Source organism: Tauraco erythrolophus, chromosome 3 (assembly GCF_009769465.1).
Source record: "Tauraco erythrolophus isolate bTauEry1 chromosome 3, bTauEry1.pri, whole genome shotgun sequence".
Classification (NCBI taxonomy): Eukaryota; Metazoa; Chordata; class Aves; order Musophagiformes; family Musophagidae; genus Tauraco; species Tauraco erythrolophus.
In genome coordinates this window covers 35,791,000-35,814,703 of record NC_141467.1, presented here as the reverse complement: position 1 = coordinate 35,814,703, position 23,704 = coordinate 35,791,000, and the positions used below count along the sequence as shown (strand labels likewise).

The 23,704-nt window shown below is 41.5% G+C and overlaps 1 protein-coding gene across 2 annotated transcripts in view; it reads right to left on the bottom strand.

Moving 5' to 3' along the window:
• Positions 1-3,750: 3,750 nt before the first annotated feature.
• GABBR2 (gamma-aminobutyric acid type B receptor subunit 2) overlaps positions 3,751-23,704 on the bottom strand; it is a 505,163-nt gene continuing 485,209 nt past the window's right edge. For both annotated transcript variants that reach the window (XM_086609138.1, XM_086609140.1), the window contains exons 17-20: positions 22,166-22,348; positions 19,634-19,763; positions 10,588-10,705; positions 3,751-3,916 (exon numbers count right to left, since the gene is read on the bottom strand). In XM_086609138.1, the coding sequence (XP_086465264.1) occupies positions 3,751-3,916; positions 10,588-10,705; positions 19,634-19,763; positions 22,166-22,348 (597 nt within the window). The remainder of the gene's footprint in view (positions 3,917-10,587; positions 10,706-19,633; positions 19,764-22,165; positions 22,349-23,704) is intronic.

The following is a 23,704-nucleotide window of genomic DNA, read 5'->3' as shown; positions in this document are numbered from 1 at the left end:
ACAGTAGAGCCTTCCCAACATCCATAGGGTGCTGCAGAAGTGCTGGGATATGTCTTGCTGGGCTGGCTTCCAGTAGCTAAGCAAGCCTGAGCAGAATGGGACAGAAACACTGATCCAGTCTTGGGCAGAAGAGGCATATCATATCAGGATTTGTAATGAACAGATAAGTTCTGAAAAAGACTAGCCAGGGTTTGATTATAAACCTTTAAGAAGTGGTGTTATATTTTTTAAAGGAAAGAGGAAACTGAAAAAGTGCCTCTTGCTCTTCCCTTACCATCCTCAGTTTTATTAATTACTTGAAAGAAGTGCTGCAACATTAGTAATCTTCCACAAGTTCAATAGCCATTTTATGATTGTGTAGGAAGCTTATTTGCTGTGACTCTGGAAACTCAACAGTTCAAGTAAATGTGCTCCCCTGACACCTCCCTCTTATTTTTTCTTGACCTCTTAAAGCAATGTTTTGCTTTGTTCTGGTTTCCTATTGTTCTCAAGCAGCTCTAAGTTTTCACATCCTCCCACCGTTTCTGACTGAATATAGGTTTCACAATAAAGTTGGGTTGTTTTTTTTTTTTTTTTTTTTCCTTTCTTGAATGAACTTTGATGTATCTGTTTGAGTTTCTCCTGTCATCTGGCATTCTGCACTGAGATCCACGATCTGTGCTGTTCACTCCTCACTGGTATTTTCTCTTTTGCATGTGTTTGGTGGGACTCCTAAGATGCATCAGAAATCTACAGAAAACACATTTGCAGTGGCTCTGAATTGCCTCATCTCGGGCTTTATGGCATTTTGTGCTGGCTTGAGGATGCTTTGTTGAAAAGCAAACAACTAAAAATGCTCTTTCCTCTAGCTGGCTCGTTGCACTACATTCCCACCCTCCTCCTGTTCTGCCATGCAGAAGAACCTGATTTAGGACACAAAACCCACCACATGCATGAAACTGGATGGAGAGATTTAGTGTTTGCCTTCACGAAACAATTGGTGATTATTCTCAGAAACTTATTTGCTGAAACAAAAATTTTACTATAGAGCTAGAAAATTGGCTCAACTTCAATAATTTATGTGAAACAGTAAAATCTTTCTTTTTCTCCTGAATTCACACTGTGGTGCAAGAGGGAATAGTGCATATATTAAGTGTGGTTTGAATGTAAATGTTCAGCATATGTTTGATTATTTTCCTATTTGAAAAACGGCTTAGACTTCATTCACGAATACTGCAGTAATCATATTTGGGGGCAGAAGCTCGTCTATCTGTTTTCTCTTGATGGGAACCCTTCAACTACTATGATGTGTATTTTGACATTTTATTACAATGTGATGTCGTAACAGGACCCCTCCTTCTCCAGGGAGGCTTTTATCTATACGTATGTTTATGCACACATACACATCAAAAATGGTTGTGCTGTGGGGAAAGAGGGCACCGAGTCCAAAAAACCTAGATTTTATATATTTTATTCATAAAAACAGATTTGCAACAATTTATTAAAAATTGATCTCATGCAGTATAAGGTTATACAAGAAATTCTTCATTTACATTTTATTCTGGCAGTTCCAGTCTAGTTTAAAGCATTTGTGCACTAACATCATTGGAAAATGCCATTGGGGCACAGCCTCTTCATAAATTTACAGTACATTTTTGCTGCAGTATAAAAGAACAGAAACATTAAATAGCTATATTCACTTGGTTGGTTTTGTTATCTGCAGTAAAGTAAAAAAAAAATGTTATGGGAGAAACTACAGTATCATTGAGACAAAGAATGTACTGCATGGTTTAAACCTAATAAACGTCACACAGTCAGTATTCACGAAGTTACAGACACACACACACACTCACCTCCAATGGTCCGATACTTCTGATTTTTTTTTTCCTGCTAAGTTGGAATAATATTTCTACAGAGATCTTTGTGTATACATTATATACAATATTGTAATTTTCTCTTTTTAAAAATTAACATTCCTTTTAAAATAAACCAGGCCCTGATGATATTAATAAAGCAAGAGAATACTGTCAACACACATTGAGTGACAACGTCAGTGTTTAGTGCTTAAACAGAGTAATGAGTTCTATTTTATCTGTGTTTATACTTACATGTTTTTGTTCTAAAAGCTACAGATATTTCCATAACCTCTCTTACTGTATGTGCCAAGTGAAATATTTTGTGACGCTCCTGATTGTAAGATTCAGATACATATTCATGTTGGTTTTGGCCGCTACGAGGTGTGTTTTATTTTTAATGGAGATTTATGCTAGCTTGTCAAAGCTGCGGTTAAGTCCCTCAGCTAACGAACCTCTTCAGCTGTGCTTCGGGCATTGATGATTTATAAACCTTTGTAGAAACATCACTCCAAAGGTTTGGTCTGAGGTGCACAGGTGTGGGCCAAAGAAAACCAAGAGCCCAGTGGGTGCTTCACGTGGTTTTTTTTTCCCTCCTACTCTTAGCAAACAGCCCTGACAGTGAGATGCCACATTTCCAGTCCCTTGGAAAAAGAAGCTGCCTGTGTATCTCACCTGCGCCTGAGGGTTTGGCTACAGAGCTGGGCCAGACGGTATGCCACTATCGTTCCTCCTAATTACTTCAGTTCAGGGGATGGAGCTAAAGTACAAAAAGCCTCGTTTTTTCACAGTCCTTTCAGGATTCAGAGAAAATATTCAATTGGTAAATTTGATTTGCCCACTCTATGATCCGCTACAACTGTCACACACGCAGTACAAAGCAAACATAGTGTATATTCACATCTACGTGCTCCGCAGGCTTTGCCTGCAGTAGCAAAGTGCTGTGCCCTAACCCCTCCCCCCCAACTCCACTAAATTAATTTTATTGTAATTATGTGTGACATAATTCAAACAAACTATGAAAAACAATCCATCCTGTGACATTAAGACTTTACGACCCATCTGTCCTCAGCTTCTTGAGTGATCAGCCCTAGAACTTTTCCAGACAGTTTAGGACATTACGGTTCGTGGTGTTTATTCTGAAATAGGTGCAGAAACTTTGCTAAAATGAAGCCACAGATGGTCTGCAGTCACCACCATCTTCCCTGGAGAAGGGTGAAGCGCTCCACTCCCGACCAGCAGCTCTCCAGCTGATGGCAACTCAGAGCTGGAGCTTCAGCCTCTGCTTGGGTTTCACGTACAGCTGCAAGTCAGAGCTGACCCTGCTCACAGCGCTGCCGAGTCTCAGTGACACCCGCGGAATCATTTCTCACAATCCTCCTTTCCTATTGAACATCGTCCCTGAAATGAAAACAAGCAAGACTAACCAGTGCAGAATGTTTCCAGCATTTTAACACAACTCCTGTAAAAATGAGTGTATCTATTTCAATAAATATGATATAGCTCAACCATTCTGTTTTCCTTACGTGGATACAGTATAGAATTGTATGTTCTCAGCAGCCACATAAAGCTCAGTGACATTTGAGTGTTTGTTTGTTTTTCCCTAGTGTCTTTTTTGCAAGATTGACATTTCCCAGCCTCCTTGTTGTGAGTACAAATTTGGGAAGAAACGTTTTTTCAGTGACTTCTACGTGAAGAAATAAAAACTCCATGAATAAGGCTACAGATCAAACTCCTTGTGTCCTTCTCCTTTGCCTTCCCACACGAGTTACACGGGCACTCCTGTGACGACGGCCTCAGCGGTAGTTCCTCTGCGGTAAGAGCCAATGTTATATGTTTGTAGCAGAGTTCTAGGTAAGATGTTCGGTCCAGTCATTGAGTACTTAAAAGCAGTTCAGGAAGCACTGATCTCCCTTTCCTACAGCCCTGAAACCATGACTCGGAAGGAGGGCGGCACGTGTCTGTGCCGGGGACTGGCGCTGGGGCTTACGCAGGGACTGGCACAGCTTGCATCCACCCCTCCTATGGATGGCAAGTAGGCGTGATGAAGAATGGGCAGCTGCAAAGACAGCCGACGCTGTATGCTGCGAGAGAAACAGAGAGAGAGGAGCGTTAGCCGAGAGGAAAACGTTACTGTATTACACGCTCGATATGTTCGCAGGTTGCTGAGAGGACATTTTCTGCGCTGCTGCTGCGATAGAGAGGGTTAATGCCAAGAGCATTACGCCGGCTGCTCTTGAGCTCTGCCACCGCCGTGTTATTTCCCCCTGGGGAATTTTTCTGACAGGCTAGACACGACAAAAGACTCTAAGGGTGCGTTCTCAGCATCCCACAGCCTTCTGAAATTCCCAGGCACTTTCAGGTTAATCGTTAGACTGCTGATACTAGAAAAAGAGAAAACTTTTAAGTTTGCAACGAGGGCATATGGCTTAGCAACCCCCCGCCCCTTGCAAGGCGATCCGTCACACGCGGAGCCCTGGCTAACTGTGTAGACATGCACAAGGTCACAGGCGGTATTTTAAGCCATGCACCACTCGGCACGAGGATGCTAGAATTAAGGATGGCATTTTTGCAACTCCAGCTAAGGCAAACGCAGGTGCACGGAGGGAGGGAATTCAGACCAATGGCTTTTTCCAAGTAGTTCCCCTCTGTAGCAGTTTAGGTCTGTGCTTTTTTGGTGCTGGATGCTCTTGAGTTGCCGCAGGCAGTGCTGGGGGACTGAGGAGTTGGCACTCTAAAAGCAGTCTAACCTACCACCCACATCAAAATTCAGTATTTAGGAACCTGACATTCTGTACGCAATTTTCCAAGCAGATTGACATCATGATAACTGGTAGGACTTTGGTTTGTTTTGCTTGTTTCTTTAAAAGGGATATTAAACCGTGTTCACAGGCAGCCCAACTAACCCTCTCCGTGGAGAGAATGGTGCCATGAGACAAGGGCTCTGCTACCCTCATGCTGTGGATATACCAGCACCTTTCACAAAATCAAAATCCAGTTAAAGTTTGTTAGTACAAGAGATGTTTTCAGTGATTAAGATATCATACCAGGAGTGCTTCTGCATTTGGAGACATTCGCTCTTGAAATATGGAGGGATTTTTTGAAGAAAAGACAGACGTCAAAGTGACAGAGCTGAACAGAAGACTGGCTTTTTGATTCCAGAAGAAAAACACCCAGACAGTACAACAGAGTTTTAAATTTATATTTCCCTGTTATCTGATACAATGACTGTGTATGGACAGGCCCTTATAAGAAGTGTATATTTGAAAGCTTGCCTCTGGACAGCCTTTCTGATTCAAATGACATTTCATTTCTTTTTTGCTTTGTGTTAGGAAGTGAAGACAGCTACCAAGGCACCCATCGCACTGCTTGGGGACCAAGCAGTATAGCTTTCAAATTCAAACAGAAAGAAAAGTAATGCTGCTTCTCTTTAGTTCCTTCGCTACAAACTAAGGCTTGTTTATACAGCGGCTGCCTAGCCGGGAAGATCTTTCCCACTTTTTTCCCCCCTACAAACTCCCTTTAAAAGTTTGCTGCAGTATTAATCCACAGCGTTGATCATTGTAGTGCTGGCAATGTGTCCCTGGGATTAAACAAAATCCATTCATGGTTGTTCTGCTGCTGTGCCCAACTCTTTCTGGTGGTATCAATGAAACCATGCCTCATTCCCAAGGAGTGCAGAGGTGGCACAGCTCGCTGCTTCCATGCGCTGAATCCTTATGAGCCTGACGCTGGGCATTGTCATTCTGTCTCTCGTTGCAGGGTCAAACGCAGAATTGCCCGCGCTTATTTTCCCACCAGTGGAAATGCTTACTTTGTTCAACTGTTACAGACTTCTCATTAAAGAGCTTTTTGAAGCTATTCCAAGGGAATCCAGTTGCATAATCAAGTGAATGGGATTTTTTTTCCACCCATTTAAGCGTTAGCCATACCATAGACAAAGCATGTTTATTTAGCTATGCCAGTGATGGCTGCAGTGGGTGGCAAATTTTGCTTCAACTGTACTTCAAGTCTACTTTCACTTGAAAACTTGGTTCCTGGAATTGGGGCGGAGGACTGTAGCCTGGAGACTTGCACACAATTAAGAGTTTAAACAAAACTCTTAGGGGAAAAACAAAACAAACTAAAAAAGTAACAAAATCCAAACAAAACTGCTATTTTCTCTTTAAGTGAAAGTAAATCTTGCACCTTGCCTCACTGTGTGATTTGTTTGGTTTTTTTTTCCCTCCAACATCAGTGTTTTTCCCGCTCTTCAACCCCTGCGCATTTTGTCAATGCTTTTCAGGATGGTGGCATTCAATTTGTTTTCAGTTGTCCATACAATACAGGTATGGCAAAGCATGTGGTCAAGTATGCTGGGGAGGGAATGGTTAGTATTACCAGTCTTCTGCAACTGCTGAAGGAGATGGAGAGGAAAGGTGGTGCCACACACAGAGCAGCCGCTTATCAGGGTACTGTATCAAAATAGGGCATGTACCCTCAGCTCTGTACAGAAAAGCCATTTATTAGGGATAAATAAAATCAAGTAAAAGCTTCACTTCCAATGTGAATGCACATACGAACACAATGGAATGCACATGGGAACGCATGAGGCTACAATGGGGGCAGAGGCATTTGAAAAATAGTTCGGTTCTGCTGTACAAAACCACCGATGAGATCCATTGGTAAGCGGAAGGACTGGAACTACTGCTGCTACCGTCAAACATCTGAAGATCTGCGAGAGCGTGTAAACTATGTCTAAGCATGCTGGGATCATTTCAATCGATTCTTCAGCCCATTTATGTTGATTTTTAGCAACTGCTGGGAAGCTGGAGAAGTTATAAAAGGCTATAATAAAGCAAGATGTTGTACTAGCAAGCAAACTAATCATTCTAAAACCACCTTATTTTAACAACAGATTTGAGTAGGATCACAGATAGACTAATACAAACTGCTGTCTGTGAAGAAACTGAATAAAGGAGGCATGTTCATGCCAAGGCATATGGCTCTAATGCAATAATCCACTCATAACTAACTTTTTTTGATGAGAATTTTTGGTTACTTAAATTGACAGAACTGGTTCCAGCAGGGTATTTGACTGTCTTTTAAACGTTGCTAAAAGCGGATCTTTAGCTCAAAAAAATACCAGGGTAGTTTCTATTATAAGGGTTACACATCGATTAGCTGCTTTGAAGGTTACCAAAATGACCACATATAGGAAGTAGTCTATAAAAATGGCAGGTTTTAGTGGGGCCCTGCAGAAATCTATCATCACCTTTACTCAGAGATGTGGAAGACTATTACATATTGTTGCTGATAAAATGAGAACAGTATAAATTTCACCAGTGCCAAAAACTTAATTCACCAAATGTAGGTCACTGATGAGATGAGATGAGACAACATGCAGGAATTGAAAGTGCACAGAAGAACATCTTTAAGGGCTACGGAAGACATCCCACTGGATGTATTTGTGCGGCCATCGTGCAGATAAGCTGACTGATGCAATCTTTAGATAAGTGAGCAGGGCACTATTGGGCTGGACTACAAATAGTATCCTGATTAATATTAATCTTAGCACACTGCACTGATAAAACTGGTATGGAAGTAATGTGTCCAGACGAGGCACACTGATCTTCCCCAGCAGAACATGCACCCAAGGAAGAGGAAGGAGTTGACTTTGCGTGAGAGACACCCCAGCCTACTGGGAAATGAACTATTATACCTGTTCTAAACTGGTTCAGGCTGCTCTCTGGCCCTGAGATGGACAGGCACGGTGCAGCTTCCACCCACGCAGCTAACCTCCTCACAAACGGGGCTTCCAAATAGCAGACTGTGCCTGAGCGTTACCTGGGAAAGCACAAGCTGATGCAACTGTGCCAGGGGCTATGCTCATAAGCACCATGGAAATCCATAGTGCAGAGCTTGAGCCTGTGCACCAGCACTGCTTTGCCTAATACAGGAAGCGTTAATTTACACTATGTAGCCAGTGTGAACAGGAGAGAAAGCAGCCAGCACCCGCTTCTTGCTCCTCGTGTCTCATGGTCTGACGGGGTATGGCAGATTTTATGTGACACTGTGAATAACCCACCAGGTCCTGCCCGTCAGGAAGGGGAGTCAGAGGCAAAGGGAACTATGAATCATCTACACTCATGCTTTAAGGCTGCTCTACAGTCATACAGACTGCATTTTCTTTAGGTGCAGGGTTTTAATCCGAGCCAAGCACAAATCAAATCTTTTTCACATTCTGATTGAGATGTTTTAAGTAACACTACAGAAACAATAGTGAAACAACTTCCTGCGTGACGGAGCCTGAAGCGCATGCATACTGCTGTGCCTTCACTTTGGACACTACTGCAGGATGAGGGATTACACTTGCAGTTAGTCAAATGTAGCACTAGTGGTAAGAAAGAATGAAAAAACCCCAAATCAAACTCTCTTCTGCACTCTACAAGAACTTTCACACTGTAAGATGTCAGCTCTCCGGACTGATGTCAACAACAGGAAGCTGGGATGCTTCTTTTCACTATAGCCAGTAAAGAGTTAACATTTCTGCAGGAAAATTATGATCTTAATGTCCTCCTTTCACAGGTTTGTGGCACAGAGAAAATATTTTTCAGACTAATGTCCTTGAGATTTCTGTTCTTGAATAAGAAATAAGTTCAGCAGACTGTGTGACTACCTTGCTATCAGATGCCTTATGTATGCAGTGAAATGAGAAAGACGAGGTACAAACTACAGCTTGTCTTAAATTGTTGGGGTATTTTTTTGACAAAAATGATATATTTAATAACCATGGAAGGCCAGAAGTGCTGCCAGACAAGTTGAAAAAAAGCACATGCATGAGGAAGGATATTCTTAAAGAGCACAAGGTTTGGAAAGAGGTAATCTCTTGTCAAAGAGAGGGAATCACAAAACCCTAGTCTGGAAGACTGCTACGCTTCTGCTCTCTGGCAGATCCACTGTGCCTGGGTGATGCAGCTCTGGTACCCAAACTGCCAAAGCATCCTCCGGGGAGATGTTGACCCTTGGACCTGGCACAGTCACAGCTGTGCAAGTGCTGAATGACACTGTTTGGATTTAGCAGGACTTCATTAACTGCTTTCCATAAATGTCAGTGACTGTTCAGATTTGTACTGACCTGCTCTTTAAGACCTTTAGGAAATTTCAGTCTCCTCATCACTTACCACTTGCCTAGAGGAGGTTCTGTTGTCACCATGTGTTTTTCTTTTTTTCGTGCATTAAATCTGTATCGGAAAAACTGGATTATCTGAGTGTGTGTGTTTTTCTTAGCAGTTCTTTTAATGGAAGAGGGCCACGTGCAGATGAGGCTGCATTCACACTACATTATTTCTGACAAATGGTGCTGGAAAAAGACAGACCTCTAATAGCTATGCATTAAAGCATTCTGCTGACCCCGTAAAGTCACGAGAGCTTTCTCAGTGACAGCCCCACTTTTGCGAAATATCCAGATATTTCTGCTACTGGGGGCTTTTTTTGGGGTGGGTGTGTGGGTGTGTGGGTGTGTGGCTTTTTTTGGGCTGGGTGTGTGGGTGGGTGGATGGGGGTGTGTGTTTATTAGCTCCTGTGCACTTTTGCGTTGGAGTTTTTTTTTGAGTGCAAAGCCAGAGTTAGAAATCCACACGTTTTCCTGCACCAGGTAGTACAAGTCAGTAACTGCTATCTGAAATCAGGTTTGCTGTCACTGATGTAACATGTGACTCAGTCTAGTAATTTGTTTAATTTATTCTGGGTTTAAATAAGCTTTTAAGCTGCCCGTGTACAAAACAGGAGGCTGACAGCTATTAGCTTGGATTCCCTGATGAAGTGGTGGCTGTGTAACCAGGCTGCCATGCGGAAACGACTGATCCAGGACAAACGAGCACGGTGCTTCCCTGAGCTCTGGCCCATGGTTCCCCTGCTGAGCTGGCAGGGGGTGCTACATGAGTTTATTCTATAGGTTCCTGGAGAGAAAAGCTGATACCATAAGGCTCGTTCCCTTCCATGAATCTAGCAAGTGCTTTGTGCCATCCTTTCCTTGTAGCCACAGCATTGTTTCTAAGGGAAACTGCTCAGTGCAGGCTTCCCTATGCCAAAACTCGGGTCCAGCTGCTATGGTAACACTGAAAAGCCCTAAGACTGTTTTTATATCTCAGCTAGATTAAGATTGAAAGATCATAAAACGGCTATGTACACCATGAACCCCTCTGGCTGGTGTGTGGAAGGACTTGGACTGTTGACAACAGTCATAACACGTGTGCACGTACGTACATCCTCTTCTCTCCTTAATATACACCGGTGGTTGGGCACAGCTTCTCCTGTAACTCTCTAGAGAAAATTTGGACATCATGTTGTGGATGTTTCTGACAAGACAAAAGAAGTATGTTGGTTTGCCTTTGGGGCACTTTAGGATCTAGTGCCCCTGTTATCCTCTAAATCTGGTGGGGATGGTGAGCTGCTGGCAGGGGAGAGTCACAGTACAACGCTGCTGCCCACTGGTGCTTCAGGAGGTGCCATTCACATCCTCTGTTGCTGACGATCTAGGTTTTCCCTGTAGCTGGGGCCGGCTGAAAGGGTTTACAGTGAAGGTCTTCCCATAAATGGGACGAGAAGTATGGGTTTTGATAAAATGTAATCATTTAAATTATTGTTTTATCAGCACAGCAGCTGGTGTTCAGGATGGAATTTACAGCTAGAACGCGTATGTGCACAAGCACATGCATATCCGAGAGTGCAGGGGTGCCTCCTTCTCTACTGGTATGTAATGGTGTATACTTACTGTTCTGGAGAGTTGATGTCTTCTATAGGATCTTTGCTTGTTCTGGAAGGGTCTGATGAGCCCCATTGTGCTGGCGGATTTTGATCGAGATGATTTTTCAAAATGGCTTTCTCACCATCTGCATGGACAACACATTCAATTTTACTTTACTATGCCCAAGTGACCATTTTAAAATAGTTTAATTTTAAAATTTCCCAGATGTTCATAATGCCACAAAATAAACTCTTTCTGCGTATATTCCAATATAGTCTGAGGTTTCCCTGTGAGTCTTTGGTACTCTTATGCTTTCAGTGATGTGCTCCTTCAAGGGAACTACCATAAAGAAACAGAAAAAGGACAAAAACTCTTTCGTCCTTCCTTCGCTTCCCCCCACCTTTAAAAAACCCACAAACCAACCCTTGTTGCTCACCTTTATGTAGCCCTCTCTCACCTAGTCTTAGGCTGTGTAAAAGATTAATGTAACTGCACCATCATATCATCTCGCACTCAAAATCTGTTACTTTTTCATAACAAAAAACCTTATTTAAGTCTTTTCCTGTACAAACTATAATCTCATTGAGGTTTAAAACCTTGATACTCTTGCAATCACATAAGCAATTAAGTGCCATCATTTAATTATCTGCTATCATTTAGCACGGAAATATGATTGATATCAGTTGTGCTGGTCCATAGACTGTCTGCAGGAAGGACACTAATGGTTTCATTAAGCCTTCTCCTGCAGTTTTCTGCATAGTGATAACGTCAAAGATCATCATTGTCCTCATAGGTTGCTTCAGCTGATTCCCCCCGGGAGTCTCCGTAGTCCCTGGCTAGCTGTGCTGAAGCTCGCGGCATCAGTCCCCCAGAGAAACGTGGACGAACACAGCCATTTCAAGAAGGCTGTCTTTGCTGGGGTTCCTATCTGTTCCTGCCTGCTTTTCCAAAGTCTCCTGCTGCGTTAAGCCAAGTAAAGTCACATGGAAAACATCTGAGTAATGAGGACAGTGCACAGTTTTCATAAATAATTACAGAGCAGCTCCAAATCCATCACCGGCAGTTATTTGCCACACACACAGAGAAACAGGGATCACTGCAGGCGTTCAGGCAGCATGGAAGAGGACTCGAAGGTAAAAACTGGAAAAGGACACTAGAGGATTTGAATGTAAAAATGGGTATGAGGGGGAAAAGTAGGAAAACATTGAAGAGAAAATGAAAATAGCATGAAAAATGCAGTGTATATCGAAGGCTTAGGATGCTTCTCTGTTCTACTAACGCTCAGAAGTCACAAATACCGCTTAGGTCCCAGCGTGCTAGGAATATCTGTGTTATCAACGAGCTCTGGTGGGACAAAACAAGCAGCAGAAACAAAGAGTGAGTAAAGAAGCTGGAAGCAGAAACAGGGATGTTTAGAGGGCAAACTCCAATGTGTGTAATCGCCCTGCCAGCATGGTCAGCCCTGGCATTATTTCGTAGCATTTACTTTCTGCTGGGAAAAATCTAGCAAGCAGCTTGGAAAGAATAGGTGAGGATGCAAAACTGTGCAGATATGGGGATTGCTACAGCTCAGGAGAGCAGGCGAGAAGATTTTTCACTTGTGTTGCAAGGAAGAGAAGGGTCTGGGTGAGAAAGGAGTTGACCACAACGCATGAAGCTGCTTCTGTTGGGGCAAGAAAATGTCAGTAAATGAGAGCTGAAGAATTCAGCTGCAGCAAGAAGAGTGTTCAAAAGAAAGAAATGACAGGATTCAGAGATGGTTTAGATCTGAAGGGAGGACAGCAAAGAGTCAAATCTGACAGTGGCTAAGATAAGCAATGAAGTCTATCATCTCAGGGCAGCCTGAACTTTGCTGGTGTGGCATTTGCTGTCACAAGAGTTCAGTTTTTATTTTCCATATATCACATTTCTGTGTATATTGAGCTTGACATTTGCATAGAAGCCTTGTGATGTCTATAAACAGACACGCAGAAAAGAACACTTCTTACTTCCATGATTAAAAACAACGTTCAATCCTGAGCCGATCCAAGCTGACAATGAAAACTGCTGACTTTATGATACAGACCAAAGTTAAAATTTGAGTAACCCTTGTAATTAGGGATGGAAAAGGTCTATTATTTAACTATTTTAAGGACCCAACTCCTTTGGCTAAAACAAGCAATTTAACCTTTTACAAAGCCAGTGAAGATACAATTCTTCATCAAATGACTGGAATATGCAGCTTTGGGGATCTGGGAGTATGTGATTTCATATATTAATCTGTGTTGTTGTATACCCCTAACGGGGTTTCTTATGCTTTCAGTTGTGCTGTGAGAGAGAGAGAGAAGGAGGTGGTCCCTGTCAAAAAGGTGGGGGATTTAGTTTTAAAGTAGAGCAGAAATCATATATTCTCTGCCTACTCACCCCTCAACACCAACTGCCCATATATCACTGTGTTATTCTTAATAGACCCTTTTCTACCACTCTTGCAGATGACTCTCCCTTAATACACTGCATACATTTCTGTATATAACGTTACCATATACAAGTTTTAATGTATATGTATAAAATACAAATAAAACACACCTAAAGCTGCCACAATGTTAAGATCTTTTTCTTTTTCTTTTGCTTCTTTCAAAATACAAAAAAGTTGAGTAATTCTTATTTGTCAAGTTTGTCAAGCTTTTTGGGAGAGGAGTTGTTAGATTTTTATTCTGCAACTATGGAAACTAGAATATCTTTTTTTTTTTTTCTCCATTTACCTTTCATTTAAATAATGAAGAGCAAGATTCTCACTTAGTCATATGCTTCCAGGAGCTGGAGCTTAAAGAAAAAACACTATCACCATATGCACTTTAGAAACTTATGGATGAAGGAAACTGATTTTAGATGCATGAACAACTGAATGAAATTAAATTAAGGGTAACGGTGAACACTTGAGCTCCCAGTTTCCCCTGGAAGGTGTAGCACTGTGTTTAGTAGCTCCCCACCTTTTCTTCCTCTGTCTGTTAAGAATGCCACTTGAAAAATGTCCTTCATTCTCAGGGTACTGTCTGCCACTGCAGACACTACTGAATGACTTGCACTGGGATGATCTAACTACCTTCAAAATTGAATTTACATCAGCCAGAAGCATTTTCTAAGTAATTTTCACCTTCGTAGACCTCAAACTGGAACTCAGAAGTCTGGATAAGTGATGCCTGAGCACTTTCCATTCAGAAAACCGTAGGGGAAAAAAGACAAATAGATCTCAAGGGCCTCGCACGGCACTCACTGATGGGTTCATTAGAAAACAAAACCCGCTGCCCAATTGTCAGTGAGAGCCAGAAGGCTTTAGCTCAGGACCTTTGCCCACCTGCAGAAGAGAAACAGCTTCCAATCACACGGCTCTGAGCTGCAAGAGCACATCTGACGCTGGCTGCGGAGAGGCTCAGCGAGGAGGTCGCTGCTCCCAGCTGCTTGCCTCTGCCTCTGCCAGAGGTGACACTGGCTTCAGACCTGCATATGGAGCATCACTCCGCAGCCTGGTTCTGTCAAAATTACCTGGGCTGGCTTAAATGGGTCATGAATTTTAACAACTCCTGTTCAGCTGTGGGCAGAAAGCACCAGGTGACTGCCGCCACTGCAATTTCTTCCAAGATCACAGAAACTGAATTTCTTTAGGTAGAAGTTCGTTTCATTGACGTTTGTACACTGTAGTTTTATTGAACATCTTCATCATTATGCTTCAGCGGCAATATTCCTCCAATGGGTTACAATTTGATACCAGAACTACTGTTCACCCCACATCTTTCAATTCCACTGTTGTTTTCTCGCTGCTAGAAAACACATTTTATGTTCCACAATGGAGCAAGTGTGGTTTAATAATGACTTATAAGAGCTGACAGAGATAACCTTGCTGATTTACTAAAGAACTCTGGAAACTTTAAAGCTAAAGGTAGATTTTTTAAATCTGCTGTAATTTTTCACACTTCTGTTGTTTGGACCATGAAATAAGACTAGCCAGTTTCTGCTTTTTATGTGAACAGAATGAAAAGAAAGTAAAACAAAAGGAAAAATTAAAATGATCACATCATCTGTTGGGTAGATGAGAAAAAGTTCTCCTGAATTAAGCTCACAGCACCAGGCAGTCTAAAACATGACTTCTGATGGCTATGTTTCGAAAGGTTTTTTTTTTTTTTTAAAAAAAAGCTAGTGGGATTCTCCTCTGATTTATACTACTTTAAATTAGAAGGAACTCCTTTTACTACAGATTTATTTCTGTGCAAGGAAGGGCAGGCACTGAACCTGTGGCAGTTTGGTCTCCCTGTTCAAATAGAAACAAGCTCCAATTTCAGGACTGGAATCCATTTGCTGGGCTTCATGGAAACTAGCATACGTACCTTTATATATCTCTACATATAAAGGATACAATGAACTACATCCTTTCTTTAAAACAGCATTCCTTCAAAGTCTTGTACATCTATTTCTGAAAGGCTTTCCTTTGAATCTGTGGTTTCAATCTCAAGCTTTATGCTTGACTCACAGAAACTTCATAGAAGTAATATTTCCCCCCCCGTCACAGATGAACTCTGTTTTGCTTCACATTTACAAGCAACATGCCTTTGAAATCTGTTTTTCTTTGAGATGCTTTTACATGGGGAAAAACTAACACTAGGAAACATTGGAGTGGGGTGACAACTGACAGTATGTAGGCATATCTGACATGCAAATGAATGCTCCCAGTCCATTTACAGCAATGAGTAAAAAGTGTTTTCTGGCTGAAAACAGAAAAGGCTTTCTGAGCAAGATAGGGTGCCTGCAGAGAGAGAACTTGCAAAAAAAGGTTTGTTCATAAATGGAGACTATTACAAGGCTGTGTCTTGCCTCTTATGTACTTTCCATAGGATGGATGTCATTCATTAATTTTCCTAATACACTACTCTGAAAACTACTGTCAAAGGTAGAAATAAATGGAGATTCTCCTGCAGGGTTTCTTCTGAGCTTGGCTTTATATGAAACTCTTGCAATCTATGAATCATTCATGTAGAAATAATTTAATGTAATAAAATGTCAAATAGAAGTCAAATAGAGTAAGACTGTATGATTCCAAGTGCACCAAAGTTAGCCAACTTCCCCCCCTCCCCCCCCCAACCCACATAGTATCTTCCCTCTGTGTTTTTCTCCTCAGTAACTTTTATCTCTGCAGGATCTTGCAAGGTAGAAATAACTTCTACCTTCACAAAGTCTCTTCTGTTTCTGGCACACGGTCTACACAGGCTCAGGGAGCCCTTTTGGGAAGCTCTAGTTTGTGCCTGTGCCAGGGTATTTCTTCCCTGGAGCTGTGCGTCGCAACCTTCCTCTTCACACAGCATCACAGTTACAAGCGTTTGTCCTCCTTTTTCCAAATGTCAGCCTGGAAAGCTCAGCCATGTCTCGGAGCGTGGCTCTCCTTGCTGAACGGCACTGCCAGTTACAGGAACTGCCTGTGCTAAGCGTTGGTATCACCTTCAGCCCGTCGCTGCCTCAAACCCTGGCTGTAACGGGGCTCTACCGCTTCAGCGAGGTGACCAGATCTCACAAATACTGGAGGAGAAGCTAATGTTGTGCTGCGCACAGAGCCGAGGTCGCAGGCAGACACAGTGACTCAAAATTATCTGAGGAATGTATCAAATGAGGTTAAGGGGATGCCCTTTTAAACTCAGCTGGGGGAGGTGTTTGAGTCCCAGGGCCACAGTCTGGGAGCACGTTGAGAACTGCTTGACTACTCAAAGGTATCTAGCAGCGCTGACAAAAGCCTGCATTAAAAAAAAAAAGCAATCAAACCATAAATTACAAACCACATTATCCTAATTGCTTTTCTTACATGACCAATTGCTGTAAATGTCTCAGGGACATTAACGCGTTTGTGAACAAGAGATGAGCGTCTCGGATAATACCCCTCTTTAAATGAGATGTATGGAGGAGTGCTGTAAAGAAGGAGTCCCCGTGCCAGCAAAAAGCTCCTGGGCTACACCTGGAGCTGTTGCTGTTAATAACTAACCAGGAATCCCAAAGTTATGAAACTTTGCCTGAGGTCAGGCAGTTATAGGCGTGCACATCCGTGTCTACCTATTTTGGCCGAAGAAATTTAACTTTTGTATCCTAAATCTATGTTTGATGTAAACGAGAGTGCTGGGGAAGGAAGGGAAAAATCAAACAACCTCCTCTGGCACTTGGATAAAGGAGTTAGGAATATCAACTCTGGATAATTTTTACAGAACAGAAACGTACAGAAGTGTACTATGACATTAAAGTTTGATTAGGACTTGTTCGAGATGCGTTGCATAAGTCCTGCGTTATTACCTGTTCTCTGAAGTGCAGTGCCCTGCATTTGTGTAAGCAATAGCAATGGGATACACTACATGGCATTCTCTATGTGAGCTCCTTCAGAACAGCAAAGTATTCTATAAAGAAGATTGACATCAGATTCAGCCATGTCCACAATGCAAACATGCCAAACGATCTGCTAGGATTTTTAGCTCCAAGCCAGCTGTTATTTTTAGCATCTCTCTTTGCTGTCCTGCTCCCTCTCTCTCAGCTCACATTTTTTACAAGGTCCAAGGTAGGCACAAACCTTGTCATTACCTTAAAAACAACACTGGACTGGCTTCCCCAGTTGCACGGTGGAGGTAAAAGCCATGGTCACTTCAAGGTCGTGCTAATACATTATTTACAATTTTGAAGCTTCACTCAAATACCATCAGGGATGCATAATTTCAAGGTTCTGTACTTCATTTACAGAAAGTTACATGAAATACATAGCTACAGAAAGCATAACTATGTCAGTCAGAGTTAGCTTTCCTTTAGCCGTAAGGGCCAGAATTTTTTTAAGTACCATTTAAGTGATGTCTGTTTGCATCTGCACAGAAGCAGCAGTGACTCAGCAGCCTGAATTCTCCAAAGCCTTGTTATTTTGATTGGAATGGCAAATTTAAATTAAGCATATAGGTTGACTATTGGGAATGGATGCGGTGAGAGAAATAGGAGATTCAGATATGTAGCTAAGGGACAGGAAAATGATGAAAGAGAGAAAACAAGAGGCAGGAGAAACAGAAATGGAGAAACAGAAAAAGGCTAGCAAGGGTTGTTGAACACAGTGGCATTGAGCCTGGAAGTATGAATATTTGACGTCACTTGAGATAGGATCAGGATACTCCACAATACTCATGCGTGGGGCATTCGCCACCAGGTGTGGGACCAAGTTTCAAACACCTGCTGCTAATTGGGATCCAGGTCTTCCTCATTCCTAGGTGAATGGATGCTCTAACTTATTCAATATAAAGATGGCCTTCCCCCTGCCCCCCTCCACCCTTTTGTGTAGAGCTTTATGTGGTAGGTACATTCAGAAAACTGTGTCCAGCAACTTTGGTATGCAGAAGAATATCTACCCTGTAAATCCTGATAATACATAGTTCCAAGCTACTCTATACATTAAGGCTCTGTACTTGCAGGTGATTTTAAATATGTACCCGGCAGCAGAAAAGTAGAAGTTGGGGAACTGTACTGGGGGAAAATTAGGAACACAGTCAATCTTGGATGCTGCTGCTTAAAGCAGCAGTTAGGAATCTATGTCTTTTGTAGATAGAGCCATAAGTAAGTGCAGAAAGGTTATATTTTCTCCTTGATTTCTTTGCCAGCATCCTACTGCTAATAGAACGCAACCTGCTGTGGGAAGCATCCCATCCTAAATTTATACCTAGCGTATCTCTTGAGAATCACTTTTATTTCTCATACCCAAACTCAGATGGGCATTTGGCACAATGAAATGTATCTTTTCTGCTTGAAATATTATTCATGATTTATCATTTTTCCTGGAGCATCTGACAGGAGTGGAACATTCTATGTGTTCTTTTCAAACACTTGGTAAAACTGCCTCATCCCACTCACTGATGTTAGTTCTTGCTGCTGATCTCAGCCCAATAATCACACGCCTCCAGCAGCTATTTACGTTTTCCTTTTCCTCCTTTCCCCCTTTCTGTTTTTTAATTTCAAAAAGGACACTGGGAGCTCTATGGAGCTCTTCCCTTTTTTTTTTCCCCCACAAGTTACACAACCAAGTGTATACCCAAGATAAAACAAAAGGCGCATGAAAAAGTAACATCCAAACAAAATTTCAATATACTTCAAAAGCTTGTATGAACTGTTGCTGTTGTTGTAAAAGTATTCTTCAACAACTATATTTACAGGAGTAGCTCCTGTTCCACTTGACCGAGTTTACACTGCCACATCAATAGGAAGCCCGAGCCTAGCATTGCAACAAACATGCAAGCCTATGACTTCCCAACACAAGGCAACTAGTTTTTCCACGTACTATAGTAATATTCAGCTGTACAAAGTCATTTGCCAAAAGTCACATTCTGGAGTCAGAAATGGAAGCTGGGTGTCCTGGCTTCCACTTCATTGCACCATGCACCAGATCTTATTGCTTCCCAAAAGCAAAATAGCTTTAATGGAAGCAATTCTTTCGCGTGTATTTCTTCAGGGAGTGATGCAAGAGACACAGTAGAAACAACTTAGGAATATTACAGTCGTCATGAAATCCTTTTTTATCAGTTCCTAGGGAAGAATTTTCATACATGAGTGCCTTCAATTCTACATTTAGAGTCCAAATCAGCACTGAAATATTTACATGCTTCTCTTCTACGTGCTTGATAGCAGTGTCCAAAAGTAGGATTTGAACGTCCTACTCAGCCGAGCACATATTAAACTGGGCTTCCTACTGCTGAGGGCTGGCTCGATTAACTCTCACGAGATCTGAAATGTTCTGTGACTTTCCTCCCTCCACGAAGCATAGAAAACTTGACTTCTGAATACAAGCATGCTTTTAAAAGTTTCCCACTTTACCATGTGCATTTTACGCACAGGGAATACAACAGAAGACACACATACAGAGAAATAGCTACTCAGTGGGTACCATATAACTTATTATGTGAATCTGCGTGCTTTCTGTAATGCAACTAAAATATTTAAAGCTCTGTCTTGCCAAGGTCCGAGTGCTCTGGAACCAACCCAATGAGAGTGCTATTCAAAATCTTGGTGGGTTAAGCTACTAATGGATTTCACGGACTCTCACCTTTGCTGTCTGTAAAGTTCCGTATACTAAGAATGTCATTAAGATCCTGATAGTGGTTCTGCTTAATGTATGTTGTTTTCTCAGGAGTGTCCTGAAGCTGCATTGTGACCTCTTCCAAGTCTTTGTCCAGCTGCAAAACAGAAAGAGTATGAATTCCTAAAAATTCAGGAATCAATGCTTCAGGTATCTGCAATAGCTGCACAGCTTTCTGTAATTAGACTAGAAGGCAGGTGGTAAAGCAATTGCCACACTGCCAAATACAGTTTTCTTATAGCACTACATCACTACCTCTAAAAATCACGCTACAAGTAACAGTCCGCATTCAGCTGTGATATTGCACAAAGGGCATATGAGAAGACTAAGCTTTAGTAGTTGACAGTTTAAGCAATTCAGATGTACTGCTGAATGAGAAAGAAATGGGCATTAGCCTAGTCTGAAAACCTCTCAACTATTTACTATTTATGTGTACAAATGTGGCATACAGAGCTATAAGCCCTTTGTTGAGTCAATCAAATTATGGAACATACAGGAGAATATAAACAAACTGTGGCATCAGGGGCATGTTCAGCCATGTGAGTGACTGCAGTCAACTCTATCAGGAATGTTTTGTTTTCCTAAAGATTATTTTTACTCCTTTTACCTTTCTTAGAGAGACAGACTCCTGGTGGACTTTTTGGTTATGTCTCTGTGCGTGTGAAATTTCGAAGAAAATCCAACTCAGTTTTTAGTTTTGGGGCTAAGAATGCTCTATACTTTTGTGATTTGAAAATTACCCCCATGTTTTATATCTTTTGTGTCTTAAACTGTGTAATCTGACAGCTAGCACTAAACTGCTGTTGCAAGTGTAACTTTCCAACAGGGGAAAAGAATGGAAATAAGAGGTAGGGGAAGAAACAAAAATCTCAGTTCTCTCTCTCCCCAAAAGCATCCTTTAAGGCTAGAGAGAAAGAGGCACGGCTGTTTTCTGACTGGAAGAGCCACAGCACAAATGCCGGGTTGGTACACCTCCAGCTTTTAGCACTGAGCTGAAGTCAGGGTGCTCTCCCCAGAGGCTAACTTGCATTCAATTGACTACAGCCAAAGTAGAAAATAACCAGATACAAGCGTCTTAATGGTGATTGGGGATGCTCTCTGTGAATGGTTGTCCAGGATGCGGTGTCCAGAGTACATCCCACTCACTACGGGCTTAACTGAACTTTAAAAGTGCTGAATTTAGATTTACGGTTTTCTTACAGAACTGGGACATAGAAACTCAAGGTAGATAAGCCAGAGATGTAGCTACTACACATGATAGGACATGCTCCAAATCCTCTTGACTATGAAAGTCTTATCTTACTCATTTTGGTTATCTAATTTAATCTGTTTAAGCAAAGTATAAAAAGATCAGCAGGACCCTGTGTGCAGTAATATGGCTCTACTGCCTTGACCAGCCTTACCTGTGATCATTGTCATGAGCCTTGCAAGGCACAGGCTGAGATCTTGTGAGGTAGAAGGCTTAGTAGAAAAAAACTACAGTAGGATAAAGAAACTGAAATAGCCAGTAGCCAACTGAGCCTTCATCAAAAATTGCAAGGCTCTCACATGAAAGGGACCTGGCAAAGCTGAGCTAAATTTCTTTAACAAGGCAGCGATAACTTTTGCTTTTGGAGCCTTTGGTAGTCTGAGCAAACACCTTCTGGTTACCTAGGCAATTATCGTTAGTTAAGACCAGGATGAAGAAGTAATGGTTGCAATAAAATACCTTTTTTCAAGGCATAAGAATACTTCACAGACTGGAGAAGAACAGGTTAATTTTTTGTAAGATATAGATCAGTTACGGTTATTTCATCTGACAAAATGGGCAGTCTTCAAGACCCATTTGTCATCATTTGAGGTCTCCTGAGCAAGGATGGACATAATTAAAAATATACGTGTTATAGCTCTAATGGAATTAATGCACTCCATGTACTTAGCCTTTCTCTCAGTGGAGACTGAAGAAACTTCATGGCCTGTATGCCAAAAGGGTCAGTTTGCGTCATCACAGAGGTCTTTCTACCTTAAGAAAATATGTTATTCTGTTTCATGGCAGATGTAAAAATCTGTCTAGCAAGTTTTTGAGCGAGCTCTCAGAGAGGTTGAGAAATAACAGCAACAGCAGTCTCTGAACTCAGCCATAAACAGGAACAAAGATAGCTCTTAAGTGCCCCTGGGGCTGCGGGTCTCTGTTATGCTTGCGTGTAAAGGTCGCGCTTCCAGAGCTATTGCTCCATGGTGCTCAGCATGCCCATGGGAAGCAGCAGGGTAATTCGCCTGTTACAAACACATAGGGGAAGTTTGAGCTTAATTTGCTAAGGCACATTTTCATTTTATCACACCTGCTAAGTATTCTCTGTATTAATTAGGTCTTCATAGAAATAATCTGTTTCCTATTATGTTGATATTTTTCTATGTGGAAAGCTGATGTTCTTCCTCTAAAAAGCAGCCAACATTTAAGCAGATTACAGAATTGCAACAACAAAAAAATGCCTAGGCAGCATATACAATAAAAAATACCTCTGTAATTTTCATTCTCAAGCGGTGGTTCTCTGACTGCAATCCTTCTAGTCGAGATGTGCTGGCCTGATTGACGCTGGTGACTGATGTTGATGTTTTTGAATCTTCTTTCTTTTGATTTTGAGTGAACTGAAATCGTCTGTTCTGTGTGGCTGCATCTGGATTTGTCCTCAGTGTGATGAGCTGAAAGGTTTAAAAGCCTTAAGAAATCCTGTCCACAGTTTCAGTTTTGCAGCTATTTCTTTTGTATCTCAAAATATTGAAAGGCAAACCAAGAGTTCCTCTCTGACTTTCAAGTACACAATTCTGGAAAGCGAGCTCTGCTTGCCATGTGCAGTACTTGAGACGATTTCTGAATAACTTTACAGAATAGGCTGAACTAAAATGATTTTGCAAAGAGAAGGGTTCAAAACAATTAGGAAAAAATAATTTAAAGTATATTTAACTGAATTTAATTATGTTAAAAATGTATTTTAATATTTCACCAAACATGATTTTCTCCTTTATTGATATCTTTATACTTTCAAAGGATATATTCCTTAAGAAAAAAACAACCCACCAAGCCCTTCTCTTCCCATACAGAGTTTCATGTGAAATTTCTCCTTTCCTACTGTTACAGGTAACACTCAAGCAGAGAGGCATGAAGCAGGAGTATTAACAGAAAAAACTCATGGGAGATTGCACTCTGGAGATAACAGAAATTTAATTAGATTTTAGTGACCCAAAATAAACCAGATATGTTGAAATAAATGAAATAAGCCACTTAAAAAAAAAAAAAGATTAACCTTAGACATATTTAATTTAAGCAAATATAAGTAAGATTTAACACTCAGTGACAACGTGAAAATATCACCTCAACATGAGGAGAGAAAGCTACTAGCTGCTTGGCAAGGGAGAGAGCTTACTCTAGAGAATACAGAATTTATGATTACTTGACAAGCCATATACATATATATTTGTACACAGACAAAACCAAAGGAGCTCCCTGCCTTGCGAGCATAGGCATGACATCATAAATCCTTAGGTGTTGAGTTGTCTAAAAAGAGAGAAGGGTCAATCATTTTGTAAGCATGCATATCCACATTTTGTGGTATAGTCCCATTTTGGAATTGGTTCCTCTTGCTCTTCAAAACATGAAACTGTTCTGCAGCTGCAGTGGCATGAAATAAAGTCCTAACTTCTGACAAAAAGAGATCTGACTGATCAGACACTGAAGCACTTGGTCCCTGGCATGCATTTACAGACCAAGTCTGCAGATCAGGATGATGCTTGAAGACCATAAATTTCCTTTTTCAAGTGGTAAAGGAGATGGAGAAGGCTGAAGTACTCAATGCCTTCTTCACCTTACTCTTTACTGGTAAAACTTGCCTTCAGAAATCCCAGACCCAGAAGACCCCTAAAGCAATTAAACACAACAAGTTCACACAATCTTGTGAGGTGTATCCCTGATGAATAAGAGAGCTGGTTGATGTCGTTGTGAGGCCCCTCTTTATTACCTCTGGAAGATGATGTTGATTGGGAGAGGTTCCTGAAGACTGG